The sequence below is a fragment of the Mobula birostris genome, chromosome X (assembly GCF_030028105.1).
Source record: "Mobula birostris isolate sMobBir1 chromosome X, sMobBir1.hap1, whole genome shotgun sequence".
Classification (NCBI taxonomy): Eukaryota; Metazoa; Chordata; class Chondrichthyes; order Myliobatiformes; family Myliobatidae; genus Mobula; species Mobula birostris.
In genome coordinates, this window is record NC_092402.1 from 61,460,258 (window position 1) to 61,487,765 (window position 27,508).

The window sequence follows — 27,508 nt, forward strand, 5'->3', positions numbered from 1 at the left end:
AGAGTTCCTCCAGTATTTTGTGTGTGTTGTGTGGATAGATCTTAGAGTAGGTTAAAAGGTCAGCACAACATCTTGGGCCAAAGAGCCTGTAATGTGCTTTACTACTCTATGTTCTTTGTACAGGATCCTTTATCGGGAATATCCATTGAGGAGGAAAGAGAGGTTTAGTGAAGGAATTCCAAAGTGTCAGGTTCAAAAGTTGAAGGTGTGGGCTAGCAAAGGCAGAGCAGATTAATAAGCAGGGCTCTGCAAGAGGACAAAAATTGAGCAGACTGAGGATTTAAAGATTAACAATTAGCTTTAGTTATCACTTGTACATCAACGCAATGAAACGTATATTGAAATGCATTGTTTGCACCAATAATCAACACAGTCCAAGGATGCGCTGGGGGCAGCCTCCAAGTGTTGCCATGTTTCCAGCACTAACATGGAATGCCCACAACTTGCTAGCCCTAATCTGTATGTCATTGGAATGTGGGAGGAAACCAGAGCACCTGGAGGAAATCCATATGGTCACAGATAGTGGCGGGAACTGAAGCCCGATCAGTGATTGCTGGTGCTGTAAAGCATTGCTCTGCCTGCTATGCTACGGTGCCGTGTATTTTCAGAGGTCAAAAGGGCTGAGGGGGTCAATAGCAGAACATGAAACCCAAGATGAGAATTCAGAAAATAATTCATCCCCATTAATTCCTCTTCAGTTACGCATTGCCTCTCTATAATCGAAACCATTCTGTATGTATGTATGTCTTGGGTTTCTGCCTGTACGGAGCCTTGAGTGTTGGGGATTGTTTTAAATGGGGAAGACCCAAGGACAGTGTCAGTGAAGGTTAACTAATAGAGTTAACGTAGAGTTAATATTATTAATAATAGTAACTAATCAACCCTCAAGGTTGGAAATGGATAGAAGATGAGTTGAATTGAATGAAGAAGTGATGGTAGAGTGATGTCAGGCCTTTGCTCTGAGGCTGTGGAGGTAGATTGCAAATCTCAGAGTCTCCTCTTCCGATGAAAATATAATGTACTGACTTATTCCTGCTCCTATGTCGGAGCTTAGATTTATTGAACTAAGCCTGAGGTTATACATCTAAAGATCCTTTTATTCATATTTGTATGTATGAAGGAAGCCAACTCCCAGAACAATCCCATTTATGCCATTCCCCTACTTATTAATTTTATTCAATAAAGCACCTGTGAAGCTGCTCATGATGTTTGTTACATTTAAGGTGCTATATAAATGTTTGTTGATGTTTGAAGATGAGCTTGATTTTTATTTTGGGACTGACTTTGACGTCTTTGTATTTTGTACTTCAGGGGTTTTATCTGTTACAACTGCTTTTGCTTAAATATGATTTGTTTCAGTGGCATGAAACATTCTGTGCAAAAGAACTGGTCAATATAAAGTCAAATAACTCATTAAAAAAGGTGAAAAATACAGCCTGAACTAATGATCTGAAAGGAGTAAATATGCAAAAGTATATGAAAAAGTATTCAGCGCCCATATCCATTTTCACATTTTACTGTCCCATCGCCTAAGTTTAAAATATATTGAAAATATATTTGAGCTAATCTACAAAACATTGTGCATCATGTCAAATCAAAAGAAATATTCCAAAACCTGTCAACGATTTACAAAAAATTAAAAACCAAAATTGTGAAGCTGAAAAAGTATTCATCCCCTTTGCAATCACTATGCTACCGTTCCTACCTTACCAATTCACTCAATTTGTTGATGTAGAAAAATGGAGGGTCACCTGTTTTCACCGAATTCATAAGAATAAATATTCCCTCTCTGTAATGTCCAACAGTATTGTAGATTTTCAACAGAACAAACCAAAATGAAGTCAAAAGAGCATTCAGGACCAGTCAAAGAAATGATAATACAGAAGCATAAATCTGGAGAAGGGTACAAGACCACCTCAAAGGCACTGAACGTACCTCAGAGCTCAGTGTAGTTCATCGTGAAAAAGTGGAAAAAATGTGAAACCACAGCTACATTGCCCAGTTTAGACCACTCCTCTAAACAATAGTTGCTGGAGAAGAATGGCACTTGTAAGTGAGGCTACTGTGGTGCCAACAGTCACTCTGAATGAGCTGCAGAAGTCAGTGGCTGTAACTGGAGATGAAGTTATGGCTCCACAATCTCTAAGGCTTTGCACACAAAGGGTATTTACGGAAGCTTGGCAAGGTAGAAGCCCTTGCTAAAGAAAAAATGTGTATCCTTGCCCATAAAGATTTTGCTAAGTGCCACTTAGAAGATACTGTAAAGATGTGGAAGAAGGTCTTCTGGTCGGAAGAGACTAAAGTAGAACATTTTGGCCTCAATACTAAGTGGTATGTGTGTTATAAATCTAATACTGCACATCAGCCAGGTAACACCACCTCCTACTGTAAAGTATGGTGGAGGTAGCATCACGCTATGGGGATACTTTACAGCAGCAGGGACTGGAAATCTGGTTAGGATTGATGGGAAGATGAATGCTGCTAAATACAGAGAGATCCTGGATAAAAACCTGCTAGCCTCTGTCAGAAAGCTTAAACTGTGGAGGAAGTTAGTCTTTCAGCACGACAACGACCCAAAGCACTCTGCAGAGCAACAATGGAGGAGGCTTCAATTGAAGGAAATCGATGTCCTTGAGTGGCCCAGTCAGAGTCCTGATCTTAACCCTGATCGAACATCTCTGGCAAGACCTCCAGATTGCTGCCCGCCACTGCTCCTGGCACAGCTTGAACAATTTTGCAAAGAGGAATGTGCAAATCTTGCTCCATCATGTGCAAAGCTAATAGAGACTTATCCAAAAAGACTACTGGCTGTTAACAGCTGTGAGAGGTGGTTCAGCAACAGTACTGAGCAAAGGAGGGTGAATACTTTTGAACTGCTAACGTTTCAGTTTTTGACCTTTTTAGTTTTCCATTCTTTACCATTTTCCCTGTATTTTTTGACACTGCTGTGAAGAGGAATGTGTGATTCACAAAGAAAAATTCTCAGTTAAATTGATCAAATTCCCTGGCTGTAGTACTCATTTATGTGAACAAAGGGTTGGAGGCTGAATATTTTTATAAAGCTCTGTAGCAGTTCAAAAGAAGGGAGTTTACTGTTAAATGTTTAAAAAATGCAAGGCACTTTGTACAAAAGATAAAGCTTGTCGGTGGGATCTGACTAACAAACAATTGGAGCTGACACTCTGTGCATTTCTGTCTTTTCCAGTTGACCTGGAGAGAGAGAGCAAAGAAAACCAGTGGTTGGGGGTGACTGTCAAAAGCCAAGGAATTGGAGGGAAGGTTGTGGTGAGTTGATAACAAGAAGCCAAGGAACTTGGAATGATTATATAAAAATAATGTATCTGCCGGAAGACACAGTTTGAGCGGTTAAGCTATGCCTTTGAACAGCTGTGAACTGGTAACCGATCAGACATGGTGCGACTGCATTCCAAATCAATTTAATCCTTAAATATTTCTTTGATTATTCAAGAATGGAGTCAACAATGCTGGTGCAGTGATGGTTAGAAAATGTTTAGGAGGCTGTAAAAGGGTAAAGGGAAAGGTGGTTATTAAACTTTAAAAAAAAGAATGACATTGAGGTGGAACTCGATGCTTCCTTGGTCACTGGCTGGGCTAAGCTTTTTGTTGCGTTTTTACAGTTGCAGTACCTTAGGTCTGAGGGGTATTTTCAATTCAGAAAGATTGCATGAAGAGATTAGGATTAACCTGTTGACAGGGACACTTCTTGGCTGGAAGTATAGAAGTGACAGTATCAGGATACTGTAGCTTGGAGAGGATTCAGATTCATTTATTTATCACACTTACGTGGAAACATAGGGTAAAATTGCATTGTTTGTGTTAACAATGAGCACAACCTAAGGATGTGCTGGGGGCAGTCCGCTAGGGTCACCACACATTCAAGATAGTATGCCTAGCTGAACAACACAGACCACACCAAAACAGAACACAACAAGTAACAAAACAACAACAACAAATTGAGCCCACTGCTTATGGACAGTCTTCCAACTACAGGACAAGTCTCTGGGTCTCCAGTCTCCAGTCTCTAGGCTTTGGCCATCAGGCTTCAACTTCCGGACTTTGAGCTTCAATCTTTGGTATCAACTCCCAGACTAGCTGATGACGGGACCCCAAGCTCCAGGCTTGAACTCTGGGCACATCGACTCACCGGCACTTATGCCTCTTGTTTGCATGGACATCTGATCCCTGGATGACCTGGGACATCCCGACATCTATGGATGTCCTTCATCATCCAACCATGTTGCTGGCCTTCGAGCATGGAACAGTTGGGAGATTGTTTGGGTGTTTCGGCGCTGTGCAGTCTCCGAGAGGATTCCGGGAGACAGGGGCAGTGTGCATGAACCTCGTGGGGAGAAGGCTGCGGGATGGGGCGCAAGCTGATGTTTGACTCCATTTCGCCGACTAAAGCTTCCATTGTTTACCGATTAAAGAGATGAGGGAGATTGAAGCATCGAGGTGAATGCAGAAGGTGAGCAGCGGCTTCTTGCCTTTCGATCTCTGATGGGATCGCTCTGCTACCGGAGGGGGGAAATTGCCTTTTGATCTCTGGTGGGATTGCTCTGCTTCTGGGAGGGGGAGACTGCCTTTTGATCTCTGGTGGGATCACTCTGCTTCTGGGGAGGGGGAGACTGCCTTTTGATCACTAGTGGAATCGCTCTGCTACCGGAGAGGGGAGAGCCTGCCACTGTGCCTGGAGAATGTTCCCCACATTTTTTGCATTTTGGATAAGGACTTGGACTATGGACTTTTTTTTTCAGTCATGGCTTTTTTATATTCTATGTTTTTTGCCTGATCTTTCTCTTCTTTTTGTGGGTAAGGAGGGGGATTTGGTGGGCGGGGGGGGTGGTGGTGATGAAGTGCCTGTTCTGATTTTGTCCATTTTTTTTGTGCGGGTAGAAGAGATTTGGGGGTTGATAGTCATGCTGCCGTTCTTTCTTGGTTTCATGACTATCTGGAGAAGAAGAATTTCAGAGTTGTATACTTCAATAATAAATGAACCATTGACCTTTGGACTCCAGCCTAGTTTCTAACTCCTCCACATACCTGTTCCTAAATCCTAATACGACCTCTAACTCCCCCACATCACTGTCCCTGAACCCTAACATGACCTAACCCCTAACTCCCCCTACCTGTCCCCAGAACCATCCCATACGAACTTTAAAAAAAAACAACTAGGTCTGAGCCACCATCTTGACGGACACCGCAGCTTGGTACCATCTTGACCAGAGGAACCCCAAAAGGAATGGGCAGTCAATTTATAATAATTGTTTGACTTCTGGGATCCATTTAAGATGCGAGAAACAACAAAAGTTACTGAGCTTAAAGGTGTGAGAGAGTGGAAAGGATTGTTGGCAGCAATGGTTCAGGGATAACCTATCCCCCGATACTAATGCAGCTGCAGTGTCAGGCTGTCCCCTCCCCTATCAGGTTGCCCTGACAAAGTTGTCAAAATTCACCATGTAAGCAAAAGGCAAGCAGAAATATCATCAAAAGCTGTTAAAAGCAACCGTTTTCCTTTTAAACTGTTTTGAACTTGAAAGGATGCCTTGATGAACGATCACAAGACCCGTCAGAGAAAATAAATGAGGAAAATCTCATCTTAAAAAGGCTCACAGTCTCATCATATAATCAGCATAAAACTTATCCCATGATCAGATGTTTCTGGGTTCCAATCCCAGTCTGGTCTGTTGCTTAATTTTTTTCTGTCACTCTTTGGTTGAGATCCAAGTGGGCACAGTCAAGTGATATTACTTTCATGTTAGTTTGCTGCAAGGTCACTTCTTACTGGTTAGCTGCACAGTAGCTTTAAATGCACTTGGCTTTAGCTGAAGCTATTTTGCAGCCTGGGATCAAGGCAGCTGCCAGAGGAATAAGAACAAAAGTAAAGACAGTGGATTGGCCGGCTGGTCAGCACTGGACTTCGAGGCTACTGGTCCCGAGTTCGAATCCGGCCAGCTGCTTACACGCTTTCCATCCGTGCTGGGTTGGGCATCGAGTTAGCAACTTGGCCTTGTAAAAACACAGTCAAATGCTACTGAAGTGGCAAAAATGCTGACCGATGAGCCACAAGGCACGAAAAGGAACAGCAAACTGTGGATGTCATAGAAATCTGTGACTTCAGGATCTAAGTCCCTTGGGTAGGTCATCCAGAACTAATTTCAAGCAGCCACAGGTTAGCAACATAGCATTACAGCATTAAATGAGATAGACTAGTCACTCTGCTCAAGCAGAGTGCCATTTTGATAAGAATGGCTGTTTCTGGCATTAACATTAAGATCTCTGATATTGAACCAGACTCCAGGAACAATGAACATTTCCTCAATACTAATCAGCTACACTTTGACCTTGACAATTTTCTGCCTCTGTTTCTTTTTTTAAAAAATCGTGATTTACAATTTTGTTTTCATTTGCTTACCACATGTTGCCTCCTGTAAGCTTAGGATCCTTCAGCCCTCTCAGAAGTCATCATCTTACTGTGTTATCTGTGCTGCTGTGTGTTAACATTGTGGGCAATTTCAATGGTTCAATGGTTCCATTTAATCTCAGCGAGTGTACACAATATACAGCCTGAAATTCTTGCTCTTTGCAGACATCCACCAAAACAGAAGAGAACCCCAAAGAATGAATAGCAGTAAAATGTTAGAACCCCAAAGCCCCCCCCCCACGCACAAGCGGCAGCAAAGCGTCAACACTCCCTCCTCCCTCAGCAGGAAGCATCAACACCCACCACCCATCAAGCAGGCAATAGCAAGGCCCCTAAAGAGCCCCATGATCTGCACCCCAACGAAAAGCTATTGTTCACATGCCACAGTCTCTCCCTCTCCCCCAAACAAGGGACAGAGAGGTGTCACCCCGTTTCTACAGCGAGAGGGGAGACCAGCAAAACGCAACAGCTCGCTGATTGTGATGTTACAGTCTGCTGTGTCGCTTTTATTCCAAGTTCTCCGACTCAAGAATCGACAGCAAACTCTCCCCCCCCATCGAGAGAAAGAGAGAAGGATCGCCTGAGTACAGAGGTCTCCGACAGCTCATCTGCTGTTTGCAATGTTCTCTTTCTCCTGCAATGCCTCAGTTGGTGACACTGGCATGGAATCGGTTCGGCCACAGGGCTGCAGGACGTGCACGTCTTCCAGGCCGCACCCTGAGGAATGTTGAAATATGGCCAGTCAGCAAGCTCTGTGAGTGGAAACCATCACCGCAAAGAACTGCAGTTTGAGTGCAGCTGTAGATGACAGATTCTGACAGAACTCCATCCACCTTGAAAAAGCAAAAAGAGACACGAAAGGGAAGAAATTAAACTGTTTTGCAGATGAGCTTGAAGAAGCTGCTCTCTGGCGACAGCTCCAATTTGACTGCAAAAGAGTTAATGGCCGAAGCTGATCTTGCCTTAACCCAAGATTCAAGCATGTCACTTGCAGTGGGAACTGCCGACTGTAATGAAGAGCAGAGCATTGGGCAGATCTAGCTCAGTGTGGCCACTCAGAGCAACAAGGGGTCTCCATGCCCTTTCTACTGGCACCTCCCACTTGGACACAGTATGGAAACACCAACGGCCAAGAAGGGAAAAGTTGACAGAAAATGGTGAATACATCCCAGTCCACCATTGAGTATGTTTACATGGAGCACTACCACAGGAAAGCAGCATCCATCATCAGAGATCCCCAACGTCCAGGCCATGGCCTCTTCTTGCTATGACCATCCGGAAGAAAGCACAGGAGCCTTCAGTCCCACACCACCAGGCTGAGGAACAGTTATTACCCGACCACAATCAGGCTCCTGAACTGGCAAGGATAACTTCACTCACCTCAACTCTGAACTGATTTTCCAATTGCGCCACAACAGTGTAGCGGTCAGCGCGACCCTAATATAACTCAGAGCATTGGAGTTTGGAGTTTCCGGTGACACCTGTAAGGAGTTTGAACCTTCTCCCCGTGAACATGCCGGATTCCTCTGGGTGCTCTGCTTTCCTCCCACGGTCCAAAGATGTACCAGTTAGTAACTTAATTAGTAAATTGTCATGTGATTAGGCTAGGGTTAAATAGGTAGATTGCTGGGTGGCACAATCGGTGGACCAGAGGGCCTATTCTGTGCTGTATCTGTAAATAATAAATACATAAACAGCCAGATAAATAAATAAAAATCTACAGACTCACTTTCAAGGACTCTATAACTCATGTTCTTAGTAGCATATAGTAATATATAACATATAACTTTGATATTAATCCACTGACCCAGCCTAGACAGAGCCATAAACCAGGGATCTTGTGGTACTCTATGAGAAAGCTTGCAGGGCTGGCAACCAAAGCTATCAGTAGTTCTTTAAGAAGAGCGTAAACACCTGACTATTCAAGATGGCGCAGGCAGCTAGCGGTTATCCTGAGACCGGGGAAGGGTTAAGTGACTCAATTAAAGGAGTTGAGAGTCAACAACTGTAGGAAAATTGTGTCTGTTTACCAGAGACTCCAGAGCCAATAATCTTGCATTTGAGGGTGAGAATTTAGACCTCGCCCTCACATGGAGTGGGTGAGTGGAACAGAAGGGATACATTTAGAGTAGTAGGTGATGGAGGATGGAGAAATGAATGGAGAAGTGTTGGGGGGGGGAGAGGTTCTTGTGGACCATAAATGTCAGAATTGACCTCTTGGGCCAAATAACCATTTATTGCCATATAAATTCCAAGTGAGTGTCTTAAATTGGTTGCAGACATGTGCCCATCGCTATGAGGTGAGGCAGCGCGTGAATCAGCCGGAAGAAACCCGGGACATGATTGGCCGTTGCTACGTCCTGAACCAGGACTTAACGATCAAAGACGAGTTGGAGGGCGGGGACTGGAAATTCTGCGAAGGCCGCACGCAGGGTCACCACCGATTCGGCTACTGCCAGCAGGGCATCGCAGCTGGCTTCACTCCTGACAACCACTACATTTTTTTCGGTGCCCCAGGCACGTACAACTGGAAAGGTCAGTCATTTCCAATTTTGTGTGAGAAGGGAATTGATGGCCTTCTTGCTATGGTGACCAAGATAATGGACATTGTTGAGTGATGAAATTATCACTGTCACTTACTCATGTGAGTCATGGGATCATTTCACAGACACTGAGCTATCTATAGTTTGCATCTTAGTTCCTTTTCTGACCAGAGACACACTGCACTGTCACTTTGAACTCTAAGGTTTGAAGCAAATGGGCACTACTCTCTCAGAGCTTGTGCCTGAGGCAGATGTAGTCCTTTCTCTTGATGCTGTGCAGAGGTATGTCAGGTGAACGACAAACACCGGGCATTACTTTAGGCAGTTCGGTGCTGAGGAATTTTAACCCCACCCCCAGCCAAAAATCTCCCCCTGCCTGCCCCAGTGGTTGATGGTATGAGCAACCAGCAGAGGTATCAGCGTCTTTAATGGGCTATTTCCAGCTACTAGGAAACATTGAGAAATTTGTGGGTGGGGCAGTGTTATTCAGCAAGTTATACGATCCACTGCCTACAGCAGGCATAAGGCATTAACACAAAGGTATCTACTTGCTTGCTCCATATCCATCCTCAGCACTTGGAGTTATGGCAGCTGTTTCATCCAACTGCCTCCAGTGTAGCCAGGTTTTGATTAGAATCTAACTCAAATCGATGGCGTAGAAAGTCAGCTCACTGTCAGAGGCCAAAACTGACGGACTGGGCATCTCACTCCGAGAAGCTCTGAGAGTTGGTGGTGTAGGGAATGGCAAGGTGCCATTCATACGAAACAAGATGCTCTCCTGAGCTTGGGTTATGTATGCTACAACTAATCTTGAAAACACAAAATAATTGAATCTTTCACCATTGCAAACGCAAACATTAACTTGAGAAGGACGGAACCATCCCTGTTAACAACTGAACAGGGAGGTTATGTATTCAGATCCATTATTTAAGAGGGATACAACTATGTGACGGCCACTCATGTTGAGTTAAGCCTGGGAGGATTCCGAAGGAGCGTCTTACCTGCTCATGTATATTCCAGAGGTTTACTCCCTAAAACTTTGTTCCTGAATCAGGAAGAAATTTTCCTTCCATGACCTGCAGATGACCCATTTTGCCTTAAAGTAACATTTTGCCATTTTTGTTGTCAGGCAAGAACTTTAAAGGAACTCTAACAATATGCTGTAAGTAGCAACCATGTGCCTATGTTTTCCTGGATTTCTTGTATCCATCCATGAAACTTTCAGGACATATTAAAAACTATTGGTAAACATCCAGGCTTGATCTGGCTTCAAAAAGTTTGTCAGCTGCCCAAGCAAAAGCAGTGCTCAATTGCAGTATAAACTGACACTGCTTAACTGACACTGTAGAATAATCTGTTGATGGCAGTAGCAGAGCCGCTGCGACTCCTGGGAGCACCAGAAGTAATGACCCCTTACCCTCAATCATTTTGAGGTGGGCCAATGAGTCTGGTTCCATTTAAGGCCTAGGACTTTCCCGTCACCCATCTTCAGTCTCCACGTTGGGCCTGCAACTCTTGACCGAATCAACTTCTAGGCGAGGTAAGTCACCATTCCACGTTTCATGATCTTTTCCGCTTCATTGATTTCCCCCTCCTGCCAAGATGGCCAAGTTTTGCATTCAGTCTCTGTGTCCTCTTCCTTTACCCGGTATGGATTAGATAGGAAAGACTTGTGTGACATGTGATCCGGGAACAAAGACCCTGCTCGTAATGCTGGTCTTAACCTGGGCAGTGTACCGTTACTCATGTACAATGTTGAGGACTAATGCAGGTGTATGGTGCATCTTCTGTTATTTTTTGCTTCATTTACCTCTCAATATTTTTAGGTAATGTTCGGGCAGAACAGCTCAGTCATACTTTGGTCTACTTGGGCATCTATGACGACGGACCATACGAAGTGGGTGATGAAAGAAAGCAGCAATCTGAGCTGGTCCCTGTACCTGCCCATAGCTACTTAGGTAGGATACTTGTCCAGTGCAGACAGAGAGTGCCGACTGGGGCTACTCCAAGAGAGCTGAGGACTCCATTTAGGACCCCATTCAGAATCACCACCAAAATACTTGACTTGACCACTTTGGGTTCCCAACACCTGTTTTGATTTTAGTTGTTCTCGTTTTGCTTTCTGTGCCTCATGAGCAGGCTTATGGTAAAATGTGAAAGCACTCCTGCTGGATTTACATTCGCCACCAGGTCACGTAAGCCGTGCACTGGTATTATACTTCTGCACGGGGCATCACGGCGTGCAGTACCATTGAAGGGCATGGCCTTTCTTGGTGGTGCACTGTCTCTGCCCAGGCTTAGCACCATGCCCATCATGGTAACCTGACAGCTGAGTTTTTCGGATAACATTGGCTCTGATAACAATGGCCTTTGGCAGTTTCCTGAAATCAGGGACTCCAGTGGAAATAAAGAATGAGTTCCTGCTTGTGGTGAAGTGCGAAACATTATTTGCCTCAACCCCACACCGCCCCCTCTGATTTATGACTGGAAATTCAACAGTGCTATTATTTAACCCGGAGGAGTCCTCAGCTGCTTGTCCAGTCGCCACACTCTGCTGTACGCTTCCTTCTCAAGTCTAACTCATCTTCTTCTTTTCCCCCTTCTCCTATTCCCTGTCCATCTCGAATGCACAGGTTTAATATTTCTGTCAACAACCAGTAGCTCAGACCCTGATCAGCTGGTTTACAAGACACCGGACCCTGCTGAGAAACCAGCCAGAAGCCCTCATGATGTAACCCAACATAGTTACTTAGGTTTGTAACTGAGCATGTGCCAGGGAAAGTGTGCAGCCATTCCCTCTCGTGTCTTTATCTGTGTCCAAACATTTTGAGCAGGGAAATTGAAAAGGCAAAAACCAAAGCACATGTGTTTCATTTACAAGGCTCCATATTTCTGCACAGTTTGATGGTCACATGAATGTCACTGCTTCCTGTTGGTCAGGCTCCTTAGAACCACCTGATAACCAGTCACTTGGAGGCCTTCCATGAATCTTGATCAAGACTAGAGGTGAATGCCAACTGTAAAATAGGAATAGTGGCTCACAGCTACTGGGGAGAACTTCTTTGTCAGCAACATTGAGATTACTTTGATTTCAGTTAGGAAGGTGATAGAGTACAAAATGGATTGAAAAAAAAGAGCAGAACAACAAGCAGAAATGGAATACGGATCCTAAGATCTTGGAAAATGTCGTAATTCCTACTATTCTAAGAAAGGTGGGAAAATATGAAGTTGTCAGACTCTCAATCATGATCTTTTTAGTTGAGTTGAATTGATCCATTAGGAGACAGATTTAAGTCGAACAACTTTACCAAATGTTAACAAGATTGAAAATAGGAAGAGTGAACTGCAGCTTCCTTAAAAGCTCTCGGGTGAAAGCCTTGTCCCTGAATGTACTTAACTGCAAGTAGCGGTCTTGTTAAAAGTGACATAACTGATGTTCAAGGAACCGATAAGGAAGCAGTGATGTTGCGTGTGAGATGTGTGCATGGCTCACAATGTCACAGTCTGTTGAATTGACTTCAAGCAAGCTGTCACGATCTAAGCTCTGGTGATACCAAAGGAATTTTTGTGCATTAGTTGGAAGTCTTCCCATTCAAAAACAACTTCACTCAATTCTGGTAGTCCATTACACAGTTGGCTGACAGAGAGTATGGCTGCCTGCCATTGTGCCTGCAAGGAGTGCTTCCGATTATTCTGCATGTAATGCCACCAGCATGTTTCAGTTAACTGCTCTTAGTGCTGAAACCTGGTGCCCCCCCCACATGGAAAGGGTGAACCTAAGAAATGGCTCTCTATGGTTGTCAAGGTTGGTCGCTCGAGATATATCTCAAGTGCTTGTGAATGATTTTGAAAGATTCCCAATTAGATGTGTCAAATTAAGCTTCTACAAAATTATATCCTTCCTATTACCCCTGAAGATCTGAATGAGATAGAAACTGGATCCAGTGCATATGACTGGACTTCCACAGATATTTCTGGGAATCCAATCCTAATTCAAATGACCAAAGTTATGAATTTCAGGTTTGTAACTTGTCATTGTCAACTGAGGCACTTGGAAATTGGACAGCATTGTGCCCGTTTTATGGGTGTAAAAAAAAGCCCAATTTTGTTAGCTAACATCCTCCGTCCTCAAAAATACTCAAAAAATATCCAAAGGCTGTTAGCCAACCTGAAAACTGCCTAACAAAGCTGCAGTGAGGGTCCTGGTGAATATTTTAGGATCCCTGTGGGGTCCTAAAAAGGCCTATATAAAAATGCTTGGTTATTACCAGCCTCAGTTGCTGCCTCCATTGGCAGTGGGACCTGAAACTCAGTCCTGTTGAAGAGCAGAGATGCTTGTGGAGCTCTCACTTGCTCTCCGAGATTACTTATATGAAGCCCAGGAACATAATCGGTACCAGACTCAAGCCTCACAGACCAGGCACCTGCTGGGGCTATATCCCCCCTTTTGTAGCTGATCCCAGGCATCAATGAATTCCTACCCCAGAGCTGCTTGTCCATTGCTATACCAACAAACTCCAACCCCCACCCAGTGCACCTGAACTACATTTTTAATGCATTTCTTGTGCATGTATTCAAAAGGATAATGAAGTAGGAAGTGGTTGTTGCAGGAAAGGACACTGGCCTAAGCTTGCATCCAGTGAAGATAATTGGGATTAATGTCATCTAATGGATGTCAGGCTTGAACAATAGAAACCACCTGTCAACTGAGGTATGTTGCTGAGCAGTGTAGCGGGAGCCTTCCTCAGAGGCCTGAGCTACTTCTGGTCTGAAAGCACTGGCTGTGTGCACTGAGACAGGTGCAAAATATTCCTCTTTCTTTGTAGCCATCTCTCATATTGAAAGTATCATCAAAGAGCAACATGCGAGAACTTAAAGGCATGTTTCTGAGATATCCAAATTACATTTCAAGGGACAAATTGCAATTAGTACTGCACACCCAGTCCATGTGGATAGTCATAATCTGCTTGTGCTTTGTCCATGTGATTTGCTGTCAGTGGTGTGTTAGTGCCTGCTGCATGTTTCTTATAGCTTTCTGTGTTAGTTGGATACTAGTCATGTCATTCCCAGTCTCTATTTCCACCCTTTTTGCACATGCTTTAACATTTGCACTGACCACCTCCTCTCCCTATCACTTTGTCAGATTGTGGGCTAGCAGTGTACTGCAGTTCAGAACCAGCCACGAAATTCCAAACTGTGTAGTCCCAGCTTTGATTCCGTCATGCTGCAAAGCGAGTTGATCATTTGAAGCCAAGGCAGTGGTGGTGGTTGGCTTCAGTCCCACTAGGCCATCCAGAAGCGAGCGACACTACTGCTCTTCATTGATGATGGCAGCTGCATATCCCATGTGCTCAGCTAGCCTGAAGAGTGGCCACTTGGGAAAATTATCAAAGGGAATCTGGAATCTACACCTGTAGATCAGTAGCCCAACATGACTCCTTCAAAAGAAAGAAAGAAAGAGAGAGAGAGAAAGTAAGAAAGACCAAGAGGGTTCCAATTTCAATTTGCCTTGATGAGACCCTGGTTCATATAAGAGATGAGCTCCAGGATACCAATTATTTTCATTTCCAGCTTGAATTCGAGTGATTGGTTTTGGACTTGATGTTCTTAAAATGGGTGGTTGGTAAAACTAAGGGCTGGTTTACTCTGAATAACTCTAGTCCTCTCATTGACCAGTACAGTTCCATCACCATACTTCATACCATTGACTCATGCCAGTAATTTGACCTGTTATTTTCTATCAGTTTTAATTGCTGCCCAATATAGGAGCCAAACATTCCATCCCTTTAAATTGCTGCCAGCTTGCTTGAGTTGGACAAATAATTGCCGTAACAGCAAGAATAAAATCATCTGCTTCACTCAATTAATGACCAGCCACTAGGTGTCTTAATTGCACTTGCCTCTCAACATCTTGGAGAGATACTGAATGCCTGTGATGCCTCATTTTTTTCCCAGCACATCTTTTCACAACCCTCACGGCTACAACTCAGCACACCATTTTTTGTCTTGCATGGGTTGAGGAATTGGAGTTAGCGCTTGCATAAGTTCATCGGGTGTTTATGACTTCATACTTAACCCCACCTCAGCACTTTGAAGATTGCTTCACTCTCAAGCCACTGTGGCAACCTCTCAGTGAGAAAATTCAGAATCCTACTCTTTACAGAATAAATACGTGCTTGTTAAAGCTGAACTATCATATTTGCTTCATCAGACTGAGGGGAGTTGTGTATCCTGTTACTTCCAATAATTGCTCTGTAGGTCTACACTGAATACTTCAAGGAGCATTTTTGTCCTTGTGGGAGCTTGCGATAGGCCATTGGATCCTTTGAAGGAGATCCAAATTATACAAGATGTTTTTTCTGATAAATTATGTACTTTTATCATTCCATTGTTTATAAATGAATTTCTATTTTCAAGGTACTTCCACTTTTGAATGAAAGAAGATGAACAGATTGAGCATGTGTTGTGCATATTTTATATTAATTTTATATGCATTTTTACTAGCTTGCTAGCTACAAGCCTTTACCATGGTATGACTGGATGTGAGCCTATGTCTTACCACTCCATGGTTTTAAAGCCTGGAACTCTATTACTCTGTTAGAAATGTAACTTACTACAGAAATCTTCTTGTGGGGATATAGTCAACCTCAAAGAGCTATCAGAATTCTAGTACAGGCGAACCCTTCATTGGAAGCATTTGAGGGTGTTTGCATTCCATGAAAATGGTCTATATTGTGATTCTCTGTAATGTGAAGCCATGTTATCTGTGCTTGCAACAAGAAACGAGTTAGAAAAAATTTGTCTTTATTTATTTGCTTTCTAATATTTTATCCTATATATCAGAATTTTTACATAGTGATTTGTGAATTCTGTTAGCATGAGTTTCTATTACCTGAAAGACCGTAGTGTGGGGGTTGCCTGTATTCCAGACTCCTTCATCATGATCCCAGAGCACATCTAATCCCACAGCTTCAGTACCTCCTTGTGCAATTAGATCCTCGATTTCCTCACTTGCAGACCCCAGTCATTCTGGATTGGCAACAACATCTCCTCCACGATCCCCATCAGCACAGCTACGCTGCAAGTCTGCGTGCTTAGCCCCCTGCTCTACTCACTTTACACTTACGACTGTGTGGCTAAGCATAGCTCCAATGCCATATTCAAGTTTGCTGAAGACACCACTGTCGCAGGCTGAATCAAAGGTGGTGACGAATCAGCATATAGGAGGAAGATTGGAAATCTGGCTGAGAGGTGCCATAACAACAACCTCTTACACAATGTCAGCAAGATCAAGTAGCTGATTATTGACTTCAGGAGGAGGTGGGAAATGGAGGTCCATGAGCCAGTCCTCATCAGGGGAATCAGAGGAGGAGAGGGTCAGCAACTTTAAATTCCCTGGCATTAGCATTTCAGAGACTTTGTATCTGGGTCCAGCATGTAAGTGCTATTATACTTTATACTTTATTGTTGCCAAACAATTGATACTAGAACGTACAATCATCACAGCGATATTTGATTCTACGCTTCCCGCTCCCTGGATTACAAATGGATAGTAAATATTAAAAATTTAAATTATAAATCATAAATAGAAAATAGAAAATGGAAAGTAAGGTAGTGTAAAAAAAACTGAGAGGCAGGTCTGGATATTTGAAGGGTACAGCCCAGATCCGGGTCAGGATCTGTTCAGCAGACTTATCACAGTTGGAAAGAAGCTGTTCCCAAATCTGGCCATATGAGTCTTCAAGCTCCTGAACCTTCTCCCGGAGGGAAGAGGGATGAAAAGTGTGTTGGCTGGGTGGGTCGTGTCCTTGATTATCCTGGCAGCACTGCTCCGACAGCGTGCGGTGTAAAGTGAGTCCACGGACGGAAGATTGGTTTGTGTGATGTGCTGTGCCGTGTTCACGATCTTCTGCAGCTTCTTCCGGTCTTGGACAGGACAACTTCCATACCAGGTTGTGATGCACCCTAGAAGAATGCTTTCTACGGTGCATCTATAAAAATTAGTGAGGGTTTTAGTGGACAGGCCAAATTTCTTTAGTTTTCTCAGGAAGTAAAGGCGCTGGTGGGCCTTCTTGGCAGTGGTCTCTGCTTGGTTGGACTAAGTCAGGTCATTTGTGATATTGACCCCGAGGAACTTAAAGCTTTTGACCTGTTCCACTTGCGCACCACCGATGTAAATTGTGGAGAAAGCACAACAGTATCTCTATTTCCTTAGGAATTTGCGAAGATTCGGTATGACATCTAAAACTTTGACAAACATCTATAGATGTGTGGTGGAGAGTGTATTGACTGGCTGCATCACAGCCTGGTATGGAAACACCAATGCCCTTGAACGGAAAATCCTGTAAAAAGTAGTGGATAAGGCCCAGTCCATAACAGGTAAAGCCCTCCCCACCATTGAGTACTGAGCTTTGTCACAGAAAGCAACATCCATCATCAGGGACCCCCACCACCCAGGACATGCACTCTTCTCACTGCTGCCATCAGGAAGAAGGTACAGGAGCCTCAGGACTCACACCACCAGGTTCAGGAACATTTATTATTCCTCACCCATCAGACTCTTCAGCCAAAGGGAATAACTTCACTCAACTTCACTTGCCCCATCACTGAAATGTTCCCATAACCTATGGCCCACTTTCAAGGACTCTTCATCTTGTGTTCTCGATATTTATTGCTAATTTATTTATTTTATTTTGTACTTGCATTTTTTTTGTCTTTTGCACAATGATTGATTGTCCATCCTGTTGAGTATGGTCTTTCATTGATTCTATTGTGTTTCTTGGATTGACTGTGTATGCCCGCAAGAAAATGAATCTCAGGGTTGTATATGGTGGCGTAGATTTGATAATAAATTTACTTTGACTTTGAACAGGCAGTGACAGTGGTGTTCAGATAGAAAGTAGTAGGCTTGGAAGTCCTGTTCATTGAATCCAGGTTCATGAAGTCCCATGGCATTAGATCAATTAAGGATTGGCAGTAAATGCTGGCATTGCTAGTGACTACCAGATTTCGAAAATACATTTTAAATCGGACCAACTGGTATTGCACCATTTTCTCAGCACTGCCCTGAACAGCTTGTTATAGTAGGTTTGCTTAGTACTGCCAAACCAAATAGATTAACTCAATAAATTTCCTCTGCTTTTGAAAGCACTATGCAAATGGAAAAGAGCATCATAAATCCACACAGAGTAAACTTTTAACCACCTGTGAGTTTATATGCAGAGAAGCTAACATGAAAATAGTCCTATTCACATGAATTTTCCATCAATTATATTGAGGGAGCCTCAATGGCAGTTTTCCTTTTGAATCTTCCTCTGAGCTGCGTTACCTCCAGAGACTTTTCCTAGTCCACTGGCTACCCTGGCTCCAAAACCTTTGGTGGGACTGGAGTCTTTCTTTCTTTTCAAATCTTTTTATTATTATTATTATTATCCAAAATTAACAAGAGTACATTGAGGTAAGCAACACTTACAATGTCTCAAGAAAAAAAAACATTATTTTAAAGATTGAAAAAATTCTGGTGATTAAAAAAAGAGAAAAAAAAAACCCTACTAAGCAAGAAAAAGTGAGAAAAAAACCCATTAGGTGTTCAACCCCGGAGCCATGTGTCATACAAAAAGCTTCTAAAGATAAACATCAAACCGCCAGCAAAAAAAATGTACCAAAAACTTACAATTAGATCGTGGAGGAAATCTATCAATTAACTCAAATGATAATAACGAGCAAATGAACCCCATCTTTTCTCAAAATCAGACATAGGTTCAAAGGTCCGACTTCTAATTTTCTCCAAACTAAGACATAGCATCACTTGAGAGAACCATTGTGACAAAATGGGAGCTGATGTATCCTTCCACTTCAACAAAATGGCCCTCCTAGCTATCAATGTAACAAATGCAATAACATGTTGGTCAAACAAAGAGATACCACGGATATTTTGAGGAATTATTCCAAAAAGCACAGTTAATTTATTAGGTTGTAAATTAATTTTAAGTGCTTTAGAAATTGTCGAAAAAACTGACTCCAGAACTGTTCCAGTATAGAACAAGACCAAAACATGTGTGTCAGTATAGCTGTCTCAGTTTTACATCTATCACAATAACTATCAACGTTAGGGAATATTTTAGACAATCTCTCCTTCACTAAATGGTAACTATGTACAATTTTAAATTGAATCAGTGAATGACTAGCACAGATCGAAGAAGAGTTAACCAGCTTCAGAACCCGCATCCAGTCCTCCATCATAAAAGCCAAATTGTTCCTTTTCCCAATCTTGTTTAATCTTAAATAAAGGACACTTATCCCATTGTAATAATAAATTATAAATTCTTCCAATGGAACCCTTCATCAAAGGGTTCATACTCATAATAGTATCTAACAGATCAGCATCCAATATGTAAGGAAAAGTACTGAAATATTTTTGTAAGAAATGTCTAACTTGAAGGTATTGTAAAAAGTGTGAGTAAGAAAGAGGATATTTATCAACTAATTGTTCAAAAGACATCTTCTTTAAATAAATCCAAAAAAGAATTAATACCTTTATTTTTCCAAAGTAAAAAAAATTGGATCACTCAAAGAAGGCTTAAAAAAGTAATTTTGATAAATTAAATTACAAAGTTTAAATTTTTTTTAATTAAAAAAATTGCAGAACTGGAGCCAAGTTTTTAAAGAATGCTTAATCACAGGGTATAAATTTAAATTAGCAACTTTAGCTAATTGTATAGGTAAAGCAGCTCCCAATAACGAGGTTAAATAAAACTGTTTCACAGCTTTCAATTCCAAGTCTACCCAAATTGGCCGATCGTTCTTATTGTCCAATGTAACAAAAAGGACATGTATCGCACATTAAAAGCCCAGTAATACATTCCTAAATTAGGCAAAGCAAGACCTCCATCCTTTTTCAACTTTTGTAAGTGACATTTACTAATTCTTGGTCTTTTATTATTCCAAATAAAAGATAAAATAATAGAATCAATCCGATCAAAAAACTTCCTAGTCAAAAAAACAGGGATATTCTGAAATAAATATAAAAATTTTGGTAAAATCATCATTTTGACTATATGGATGCGACCAACAAGTGAAAATGTAAGTGGACGCCATCTACTAAATAACTACTTCATAGAATCTACCAAGGGAACAAAATTAGCTTTGTAAAAATCCTTATATTTTTTAGTGATCATAGCACCTAAATATCTAAAAGAATCCGTGACTTTGAAAGGAGTACTGGAGTCATATATACGCCAGACTTGGTTGATGACAATAACATTTTTTACTTGAAGGGTATTAGAGAACCATCCATGGTCACCTTACAAAGGCCAGCTTTCACTCCAGTTTAAATTTTCCAGCTGCCATGGTGGGATTTGAACTGCTGCCCCTAGATCAATCATCCTAAACTCCATTAACTTAACACTTATGCTAATGTGCCTCCTCATCTGTACTGTACTAATTTGCATCAATTGTAATAAAACATAAAAATAGATTCCTGGACACAATACCAAAACAAAACTAACCGGCTGATCTGTCTGGATGGCACACAGAGACTTTCACTGTATCTTGGTACATGTGACATTGATAAATCCATATGAATTACAAAAGAAAAACCTCACAAGAATTGCCTCTGTGCTGGCTTTGAACATCAGGCATGTTTTGTAGAGAATTAAACTGTCCCTCTGTGGAGTTCTTACAGAGAGAGAGTCCTCACCTTCCAGAGTAAACACCTCTTCAATGGCACTGCTCCGTTTTCGATTGGTTGGCTCAGTGCAGACTGCCATGTCCTTGATTCCATTCTCCTGTAAAACCCTCAGCACCCACCTACCCGTTCTTGGCTAGCCTTTGAGTGTGGTTAACCCTTTCACACGTTGCAAGGTGGTAATTGATAATTGGTTTATTATTGTAACATGCACTGAGATACAGTGAAAAGCTTTTATTTCATGCCATCCAGACAGGTCATTCCACACCTACTGTCAGTACACTGTGATGGTATAAAAGGTGTTACAGTTACAGAGAACAAGCAGTGCAGGTAAACAATAAAGTGTAGGGGTCATGATGATGCACATTGTGAGGTCAAGAGTTCATTTTTATCATACAATATGTCTAATCAAGTGCCTTTTGACCACTGGATGGAAGCTCTTCTTAAACCTGGTGGGACATGCTTTTAAACATATCTATCTTCTACTCAATGGACAGAGAAGAGAGAATGACCAGGATGAGAAGGGGTATTTGATTATGTTGGCTCGTTTCCTGAGGCAGCAGGAGGTTAGATGAAGTCCATGGAGGAGAGGCTGATTTGTGTGATGGACTAAGCTGTGTCCACATCTCTGCAATTTCTTGCCATCTCGGGCAGAACAGTTGCGACACCAAGCCGTGATGCATCCAGATAGGATGCTTTCTGTTATGACTGGTTTGGTAACGGGGTATAGATGTTATCATTTTGTAATGTGCTTGCTCTGTTCCTCCCTGACCCATGCCTTCCTTTACCTCTGCCAGTCAGGATGATATATTGAAGAACCTCTGAAATGGCCTAGCTCTCTTACTGATATCTCTGGTATGTTTTTTGAGCCTTTAATGCAATGGCAGAGCTGGAGAGAGTGATTTTCATTGTTATGCTCATGCTGAGAATGACGGGAATGAGCGAGCCAAAGGGAAGCTAGCTTTTGACCTTTTGTTTATAACAAGCAAGAGAAAATCTGCCGATGCTGGAAATCTGAGCAACACACACAAAATGCTGGAGGAACACAGCAGGCCAGGCAGCAACTATGGAAAAAGTAGATTTAGAAAAAAAGTTGAGGAGTGGATGTAAAGGGTGGGGGGTAGGGAGAGAAAAACGCCAGGTGATAGGTGAAACCTGGAGGGGGAGCGATGAAGTAAAGAGCTGGGAGGTTGATTGGTGAAAGAGACAGAAGGCCAAAAAGATGGAAGAAGCAGGGAGGAGCACCAGAGAGAGGCGATGGCAGGCAAGGAGATAAGGTGAGACAGGAAATGGTGAGGGGGTGGTGGTGGTGTGGGCTTTTTTTCTCCAGTCCTGCCGAAGGGTTTTGGCCCGAAATGACGACTGTACTCTTTTCCGTAGATGCTGCCTGGCCTGCTGGGTTCTTCCAGTTTTTTTGTGTGTGTTGACCTTTTTGTTCATGTCAGCTTTCTCTGCCCACCTACGCTGGCTTTTCCCCATGAACTCAGTGCCCTTTCCTCCCCACGACAATCCAAACTGCAAGCTAGTGATCAGCCGGCCAATGCTTTCAGATAGTCTTCATAATGAAATGTGCAAAGTTCAAGACCAGACAGCTCTGCTGTTCATCGAAGGATTGAGTTGTCGGCTACCTGGAAGCATAACTAGAAGTTGCCGACTGGAAAGTTAGCTGAGCCAGTGCCTCACTGGACTTCAGCTTTAAAGTTCCTTCCATTGCTTCACTCTCCCTACCTGTGCAATCTCCTTCAGCTCTACCACCCTCCGAGATATTTTCCAATTCTGACCTCTTGATTACCCATGAGTTTAGTAGCCTGGGCTTCAAAATTCTGTAATTCTTCTTTAAAGCTCTCTGCCTCTTGTAAATTCTGATTCCCCTTTAAGAACCTCCAAAACTCATCTCTTTGATCAGCCCTTTGGCTATCTCTTAACATTTCTGTCTGTTTCTCTGCACAAAATTTTATTTTATGTCATTCCTTTGAAATGTCTTGGGACATTTTGCCAAATTAAATGCATGATGTTGTTGATGGACCATGGTAGAGATTATTTATCAAGAACTTCTTTCTGAAAGCCTCTTTCAGGCCCCAGTTAATGACCTTTAAAGTGCATTTGATAATAACTCAAAGAAAAGCACATTCTGGTCTCCTGACCATGAATGTAATCTATAATGGGCTGTCAAAACCAGCCCAGTTTAATCATAAAGCAATAGTCTCAGTAATGTAATGATTATAAATGGATGTCACTTAATTGCCTTTATTTTATGAGGAGTTAAAACAAGGCTCCCTTGAATATATTTGAATAAATAAGGTGTGGAAATCAGACAGGAGGTACCTATGTATGGAGTATTTTGACTTGTTCATAGTCATAGTGATAATGATGTAGTGAAATTAATAATTCAACTGTTGGCACTCAATTTAGCTGAATCTCATCAAACATTTGATCCACGTTAACAGGGTTTCTGAAAAAAGTCCCGATATGCTGTGAGGAAGAAAACATTGAGCATTTGGGGCAATCTGCCATTTTGCAATAAAATGGCTGCCTCATCTCATGAGATTGCACCTTGCGAATCCAGTGTTTCCTTCTTTACTTGTTGCATACAGTGGAGCAGCTGAGATCTGAGAGTTGCAGCAATTAATTCATCCCCCCAATTAAAGGGTTATTTGTGCCACTGAATTTGCTTGCTTGATTTGATTTAACTAATGTACAGTTTTGGAGAGAAGCTGTTTTTAAACTGCACCAACAAATAATCTATTCACCTTTTTTTGTTGAGGTGGGCATTGCATTTGTGGTCAGTCTAGCTGAGAGGAAAGATATTTGGAAATGTCTTTCAAGGAAGCCATGTTTTTTAAATCCCAGTTTTGATCTCTGTGGATCTGTTATGTGAACAGAGAGCCACTTGCTTAGTGTGAGTCCTGACGAAGGGTCTCGGCCTGAAACGTCGACTACACCTCTTCCTAGAGATGCTGCCTGGCCTGCTGTGTTCACCAGCAACTTTGATGTGTGTTGCTTGAATTTCCAGCATCTGCAGAATTCCTGTTGTTTGCTTAGTGTGATCATGTTTTTGCATAGTGTACAGTTTTTATGATTATGAAGACATGTAGTCCTCTTTTATTGTCATTTAGTAACGCATGCATTAAGAAATGATATAATATTTCCTCCTGTGTGATATCACAAAACACAGGACAAACCAAGACTGAAAAAAACTGACAAAACCACATAATTATAACATATAGTTACAAACAGTGTAACAATACCATAACTTGGTGAAGAAGTCCCTTGGTGAAGAAGTCCGTGAGCACAGTAAAGTTCAAAGTTTCTCAAATGTCCCACATCTCACGCAGACAGAAGAAGGAAGAAAAACTCTCCCTGCCATGCCGACCACAATCCGACTGTGAGTCATCCGAAAACTTCGAGCTCTGATCAGCTCTCCAACACCGAGTACTGAGTGCCATCTCTGTCCGAGCGATTCGACCTCCTTCTTGGTCGCCAAAAGCAGGCAAGGCCGGGGATTTTGAGGCCTACCCTCTGAAAGATTCCCGACCACACGGTAATGACAGCAGCAAACGGGCGTTTCAGAAATTTCTCCAGATGTTCCTCTGTGCTTTCACGTCTGTGTTCATCAAATCAGAATTGTCCACGGCTCCTATTGAACAGATACAATATCATTTTTCACCGGGGGGCTGCGCACGCGCAGGTGCGCCACCATCTTCTCCTCCCGCTTGTAGCCTGCACTTGTCTTAACTGAACCTAACCCCAAATTGAACTGAACTGGCATAAAATCACTGTGCACTAAACTGAGTGAGTTGCATGTAAATTCAGTCTGGGTGCCTATAGGAAGCTCAGCTTTACTCCCAGTCACCATGTAACAAGGGCTCAGGAAGTCAGTTCAGCTTGTTGGCAGTGCCTGTCCCGATGAGCCAGGAGCTTGTGAATTTGAGCCCCCGTCCCATCTCTGAGTCCATGGGTTCTGCTGATGCTTGGTTTAGAGCTGAGAGAGTATAGAGCAGTTGGAAGTGCAAGATGTTTTTGAATGTGGCATCAAATCTGAGCTTTGTTTGCTTGTTCAGTGGATGTTAACCATTTCTTGCCTGTGGCCTGTGGAAAGCAATGGAGTTCTTCAGGGAGTCGGGATTATGGATTATTCCAAAACTCATCAATTGGATCTGGCTGTGCATGAACTGGCAGCATTAAATACAGGTTTTGCAGCAAACGGCTCTAGATCAAGTTTCTGCCCACACTATACATTTATGATCCTGTGATGCCTCCGTACTGTATTTCCCATTGGTTTACTTGTTCATTAACCAGTTTAATATAGTTCATTAAGTATATTCACGATCAGAGCTCCTGTCCAGCCCTTAAATCTTATTTTATCCTTTGCTGTCCAGTCAAGAAGCCATTTCCTTCAGGAATCAGCAAGGCAGCTTTTAGAAACAATGTATTTCGAAGCCCACCTCAGTTTTTTTAAAATACCTTGCTCTTAGCTGTTTAGTCAGACAGATGTCCATCATTCCAGATTCACCAGACTTCATTGGGATGGTAATAAGCATTTCACCATTCCTGGACTAAGGCAAGATGAAAGGAATCTTGCTGCACCAGCTGGGATTTCTCTCCATAGCCACATAGTGTGCCTGACCTCAATAGAATGGCTAGTGAATAGTCACCAGAGGACTATGTATAAAACTCTATAGTGATTCTCACTCAACAGCTGAGGAAGAAAGCAAGCAAACTGAAGGTGAAATATGCTGATATGTGTTCATTTCCTGTCATGCTAGCCAAATGAGCGTCCTGGGCCCTTCACAAATGGTGGTGTGGGTGGTGGCTGAACGCCCAAAGTAGATGTGGTGTGAGGGAAAATAAACAGCAGTGGCAGTTGAGCCTCTCATGTGGTGAGGTCCAGCAAACCAAATTACTGGGTCTGCACTGAGGAATCACATAAAATGTTTAATAATTGAACAGTACGAGCCTTATCATCAGTACTTCCTTAAATATGAGGATAAAAAGAATGGAGGTTTTATCAGAATGACATTTCTTCCTCTTTGTATCAAAACTGATCAGATATCAGAGAGTTGTATCCCAGGCTGGTTCCTCAGCAGCTGTAAATTGCCTCCAGTTTGAAGGCAAGTGGTAGAGTCTGGAAGAGTAAAACAGGATTAATGCAAATGGATGGTTGTCGGTCAGCAGGGACTCGTGGACAAAAGGCCTGTTTTCACGCTGGATGACTCTCTGGCACTTCTCCCAGAAAGGTAGATTGTTCACCTTGGTGTAACCTGCTCTAAACTGAACAGAGGACGTTCTGCATTTACAAAAAAAAAATCAATTTCTTAATTGTTAATTGCCATTTGACATTGCACACATCTTCACGCAAAAGCAGTTATAAAGACTGAGACTGGCTATATTTATGGCCAATTCACATCCACAATTACTAGAAGCCATTTCTGTTCCCCACCTGACTGTTCCCAGGTGTAAATCAGGTCCTGCCTTTGTGCCATTCATTCTTCATGTTGTAAAAGGAAATATTGCAAGAGACCGGGATGGGGAAATGTTCTGGTCAATAATGGGCGGCTGTCTCAAGCCCTGCTACTTGTCTGATATTGTGGTGAACTTTCAGACTTGCATACTGCTGCATCATTTGGGATGTACACCTTTTGCTTTTCAGAGCTGCCCTACTGAACCGGGGCACTGCCTACTGAGCCCTGTTCCTGGGCCACTTTCCACTTCCATTTACTTTGTACTGAAGGAATCACAGCCCTCTGACCTCTCATTGACCCTCAGTGTTCATCAGGCTTTGAGCATTTTGATGTATGAGCTCACGGCACATCATCCTGGGACGCCAGTGTTACAGGCCAATCCTTGCCCTGGCATCCCTCCATTGAAGGAAGGTGCAGAGCCCACCACATAGTATTCCACAGGGTGTGGACCACTGACAGATTAACACTGAACCGATAGGAGCAGGGTTGTGTGTACGAGGGCGGGAGAACACACAGAAAATAGCAGCAGTAGGCTACTCGGCCCCTCAAGACTACCCCAGCATTCAATATGATCGTGACTGACCAACTACTCCTGCGCTCGTTCCTCATAACCCTCAATCCCTCGATCTATATAAATATTTATTTATCACCACCCTAGAGAATTCCAGAGACTCACTGTCCTCTGAAAGAAAAAAATCTTTGCACCTCGTTTTAAAATGACTGCCCCTTATTTTGTAGCTGGATCCCATTGCTTGTAACTCTCACTAGTGAAAATAACTTCAGCATTTATCCTGTAAAGACCTCTTAGGACTTGATATATTAAAGGAAGGTCACCCCCTCATTCTATACTCCAATAAGTACAGACCCAGGGCTTACCCCACTCTGCTGATAATCACTAAGTTTGTAAAGGACGTGGGCATATCCCTGCATGTGTAATGTGTATGTGTACCTGCTTCTGTAAATCTCCTCAAATATGAAGTCCTGTGCACACAATCTGGCTAGACAACATCAACAACAAATCTGGAAATTAAACTGGGTGAGGGATCAGTTCATGTTAGAAGCTATCTTTGCTTGTGGGATTGGGCTGGATTCCAGCCCAAAGTCAGTGAAATGGACGACTTCACGAGCTCCTGGTTTTAAGGGTGATGTGTGATCTGGGTAGTATGAACCTAGTCTCAGATGGACGTGAGCCAAGAGCAGGGGTTAGGCAAATCGACTGACCCTCAGAGCAGCACACAGATATTCAAGAGCTACAAGGCATACAGGACTCTTATACATGCATTTTATTGGGTGGGAGGAGAAGATAGCGACACGACGCAGCACGCGCAGCTCTCTGGTGAAATGATATCATATTTGTAAGTAGGATGCCATGCAC

The 27,508-nt window shown here is 42.7% G+C and overlaps 1 protein-coding gene across 4 annotated transcripts in view; it reads left to right on the plus strand.

Moving 5' to 3' along the window:
• The window catches only part of LOC140191737 (integrin alpha-6-like), a 198,483-nt gene that overhangs the window by 100,796 nt on the left and 70,179 nt on the right, over nucleotides 1-27,508 (plus strand). For 3 of the 4 annotated variants that reach the window (XM_072249430.1, XM_072249433.1, XM_072249434.1), the window contains exons 3-5: nucleotides 3,206-3,285; nucleotides 8,722-8,977; nucleotides 10,812-10,943. In XM_072249430.1, the coding sequence (XP_072105531.1) occupies nucleotides 3,206-3,285; nucleotides 8,722-8,977; nucleotides 10,812-10,943 (468 nt within the window). Of the gene's footprint in view, nucleotides 1-3,205; nucleotides 3,286-8,721; nucleotides 8,978-10,811; nucleotides 10,944-11,618; nucleotides 11,739-27,508 lie in introns of all 4 variants that reach the window. The other variant, XM_072249431.1, reaches the window with a different exon arrangement.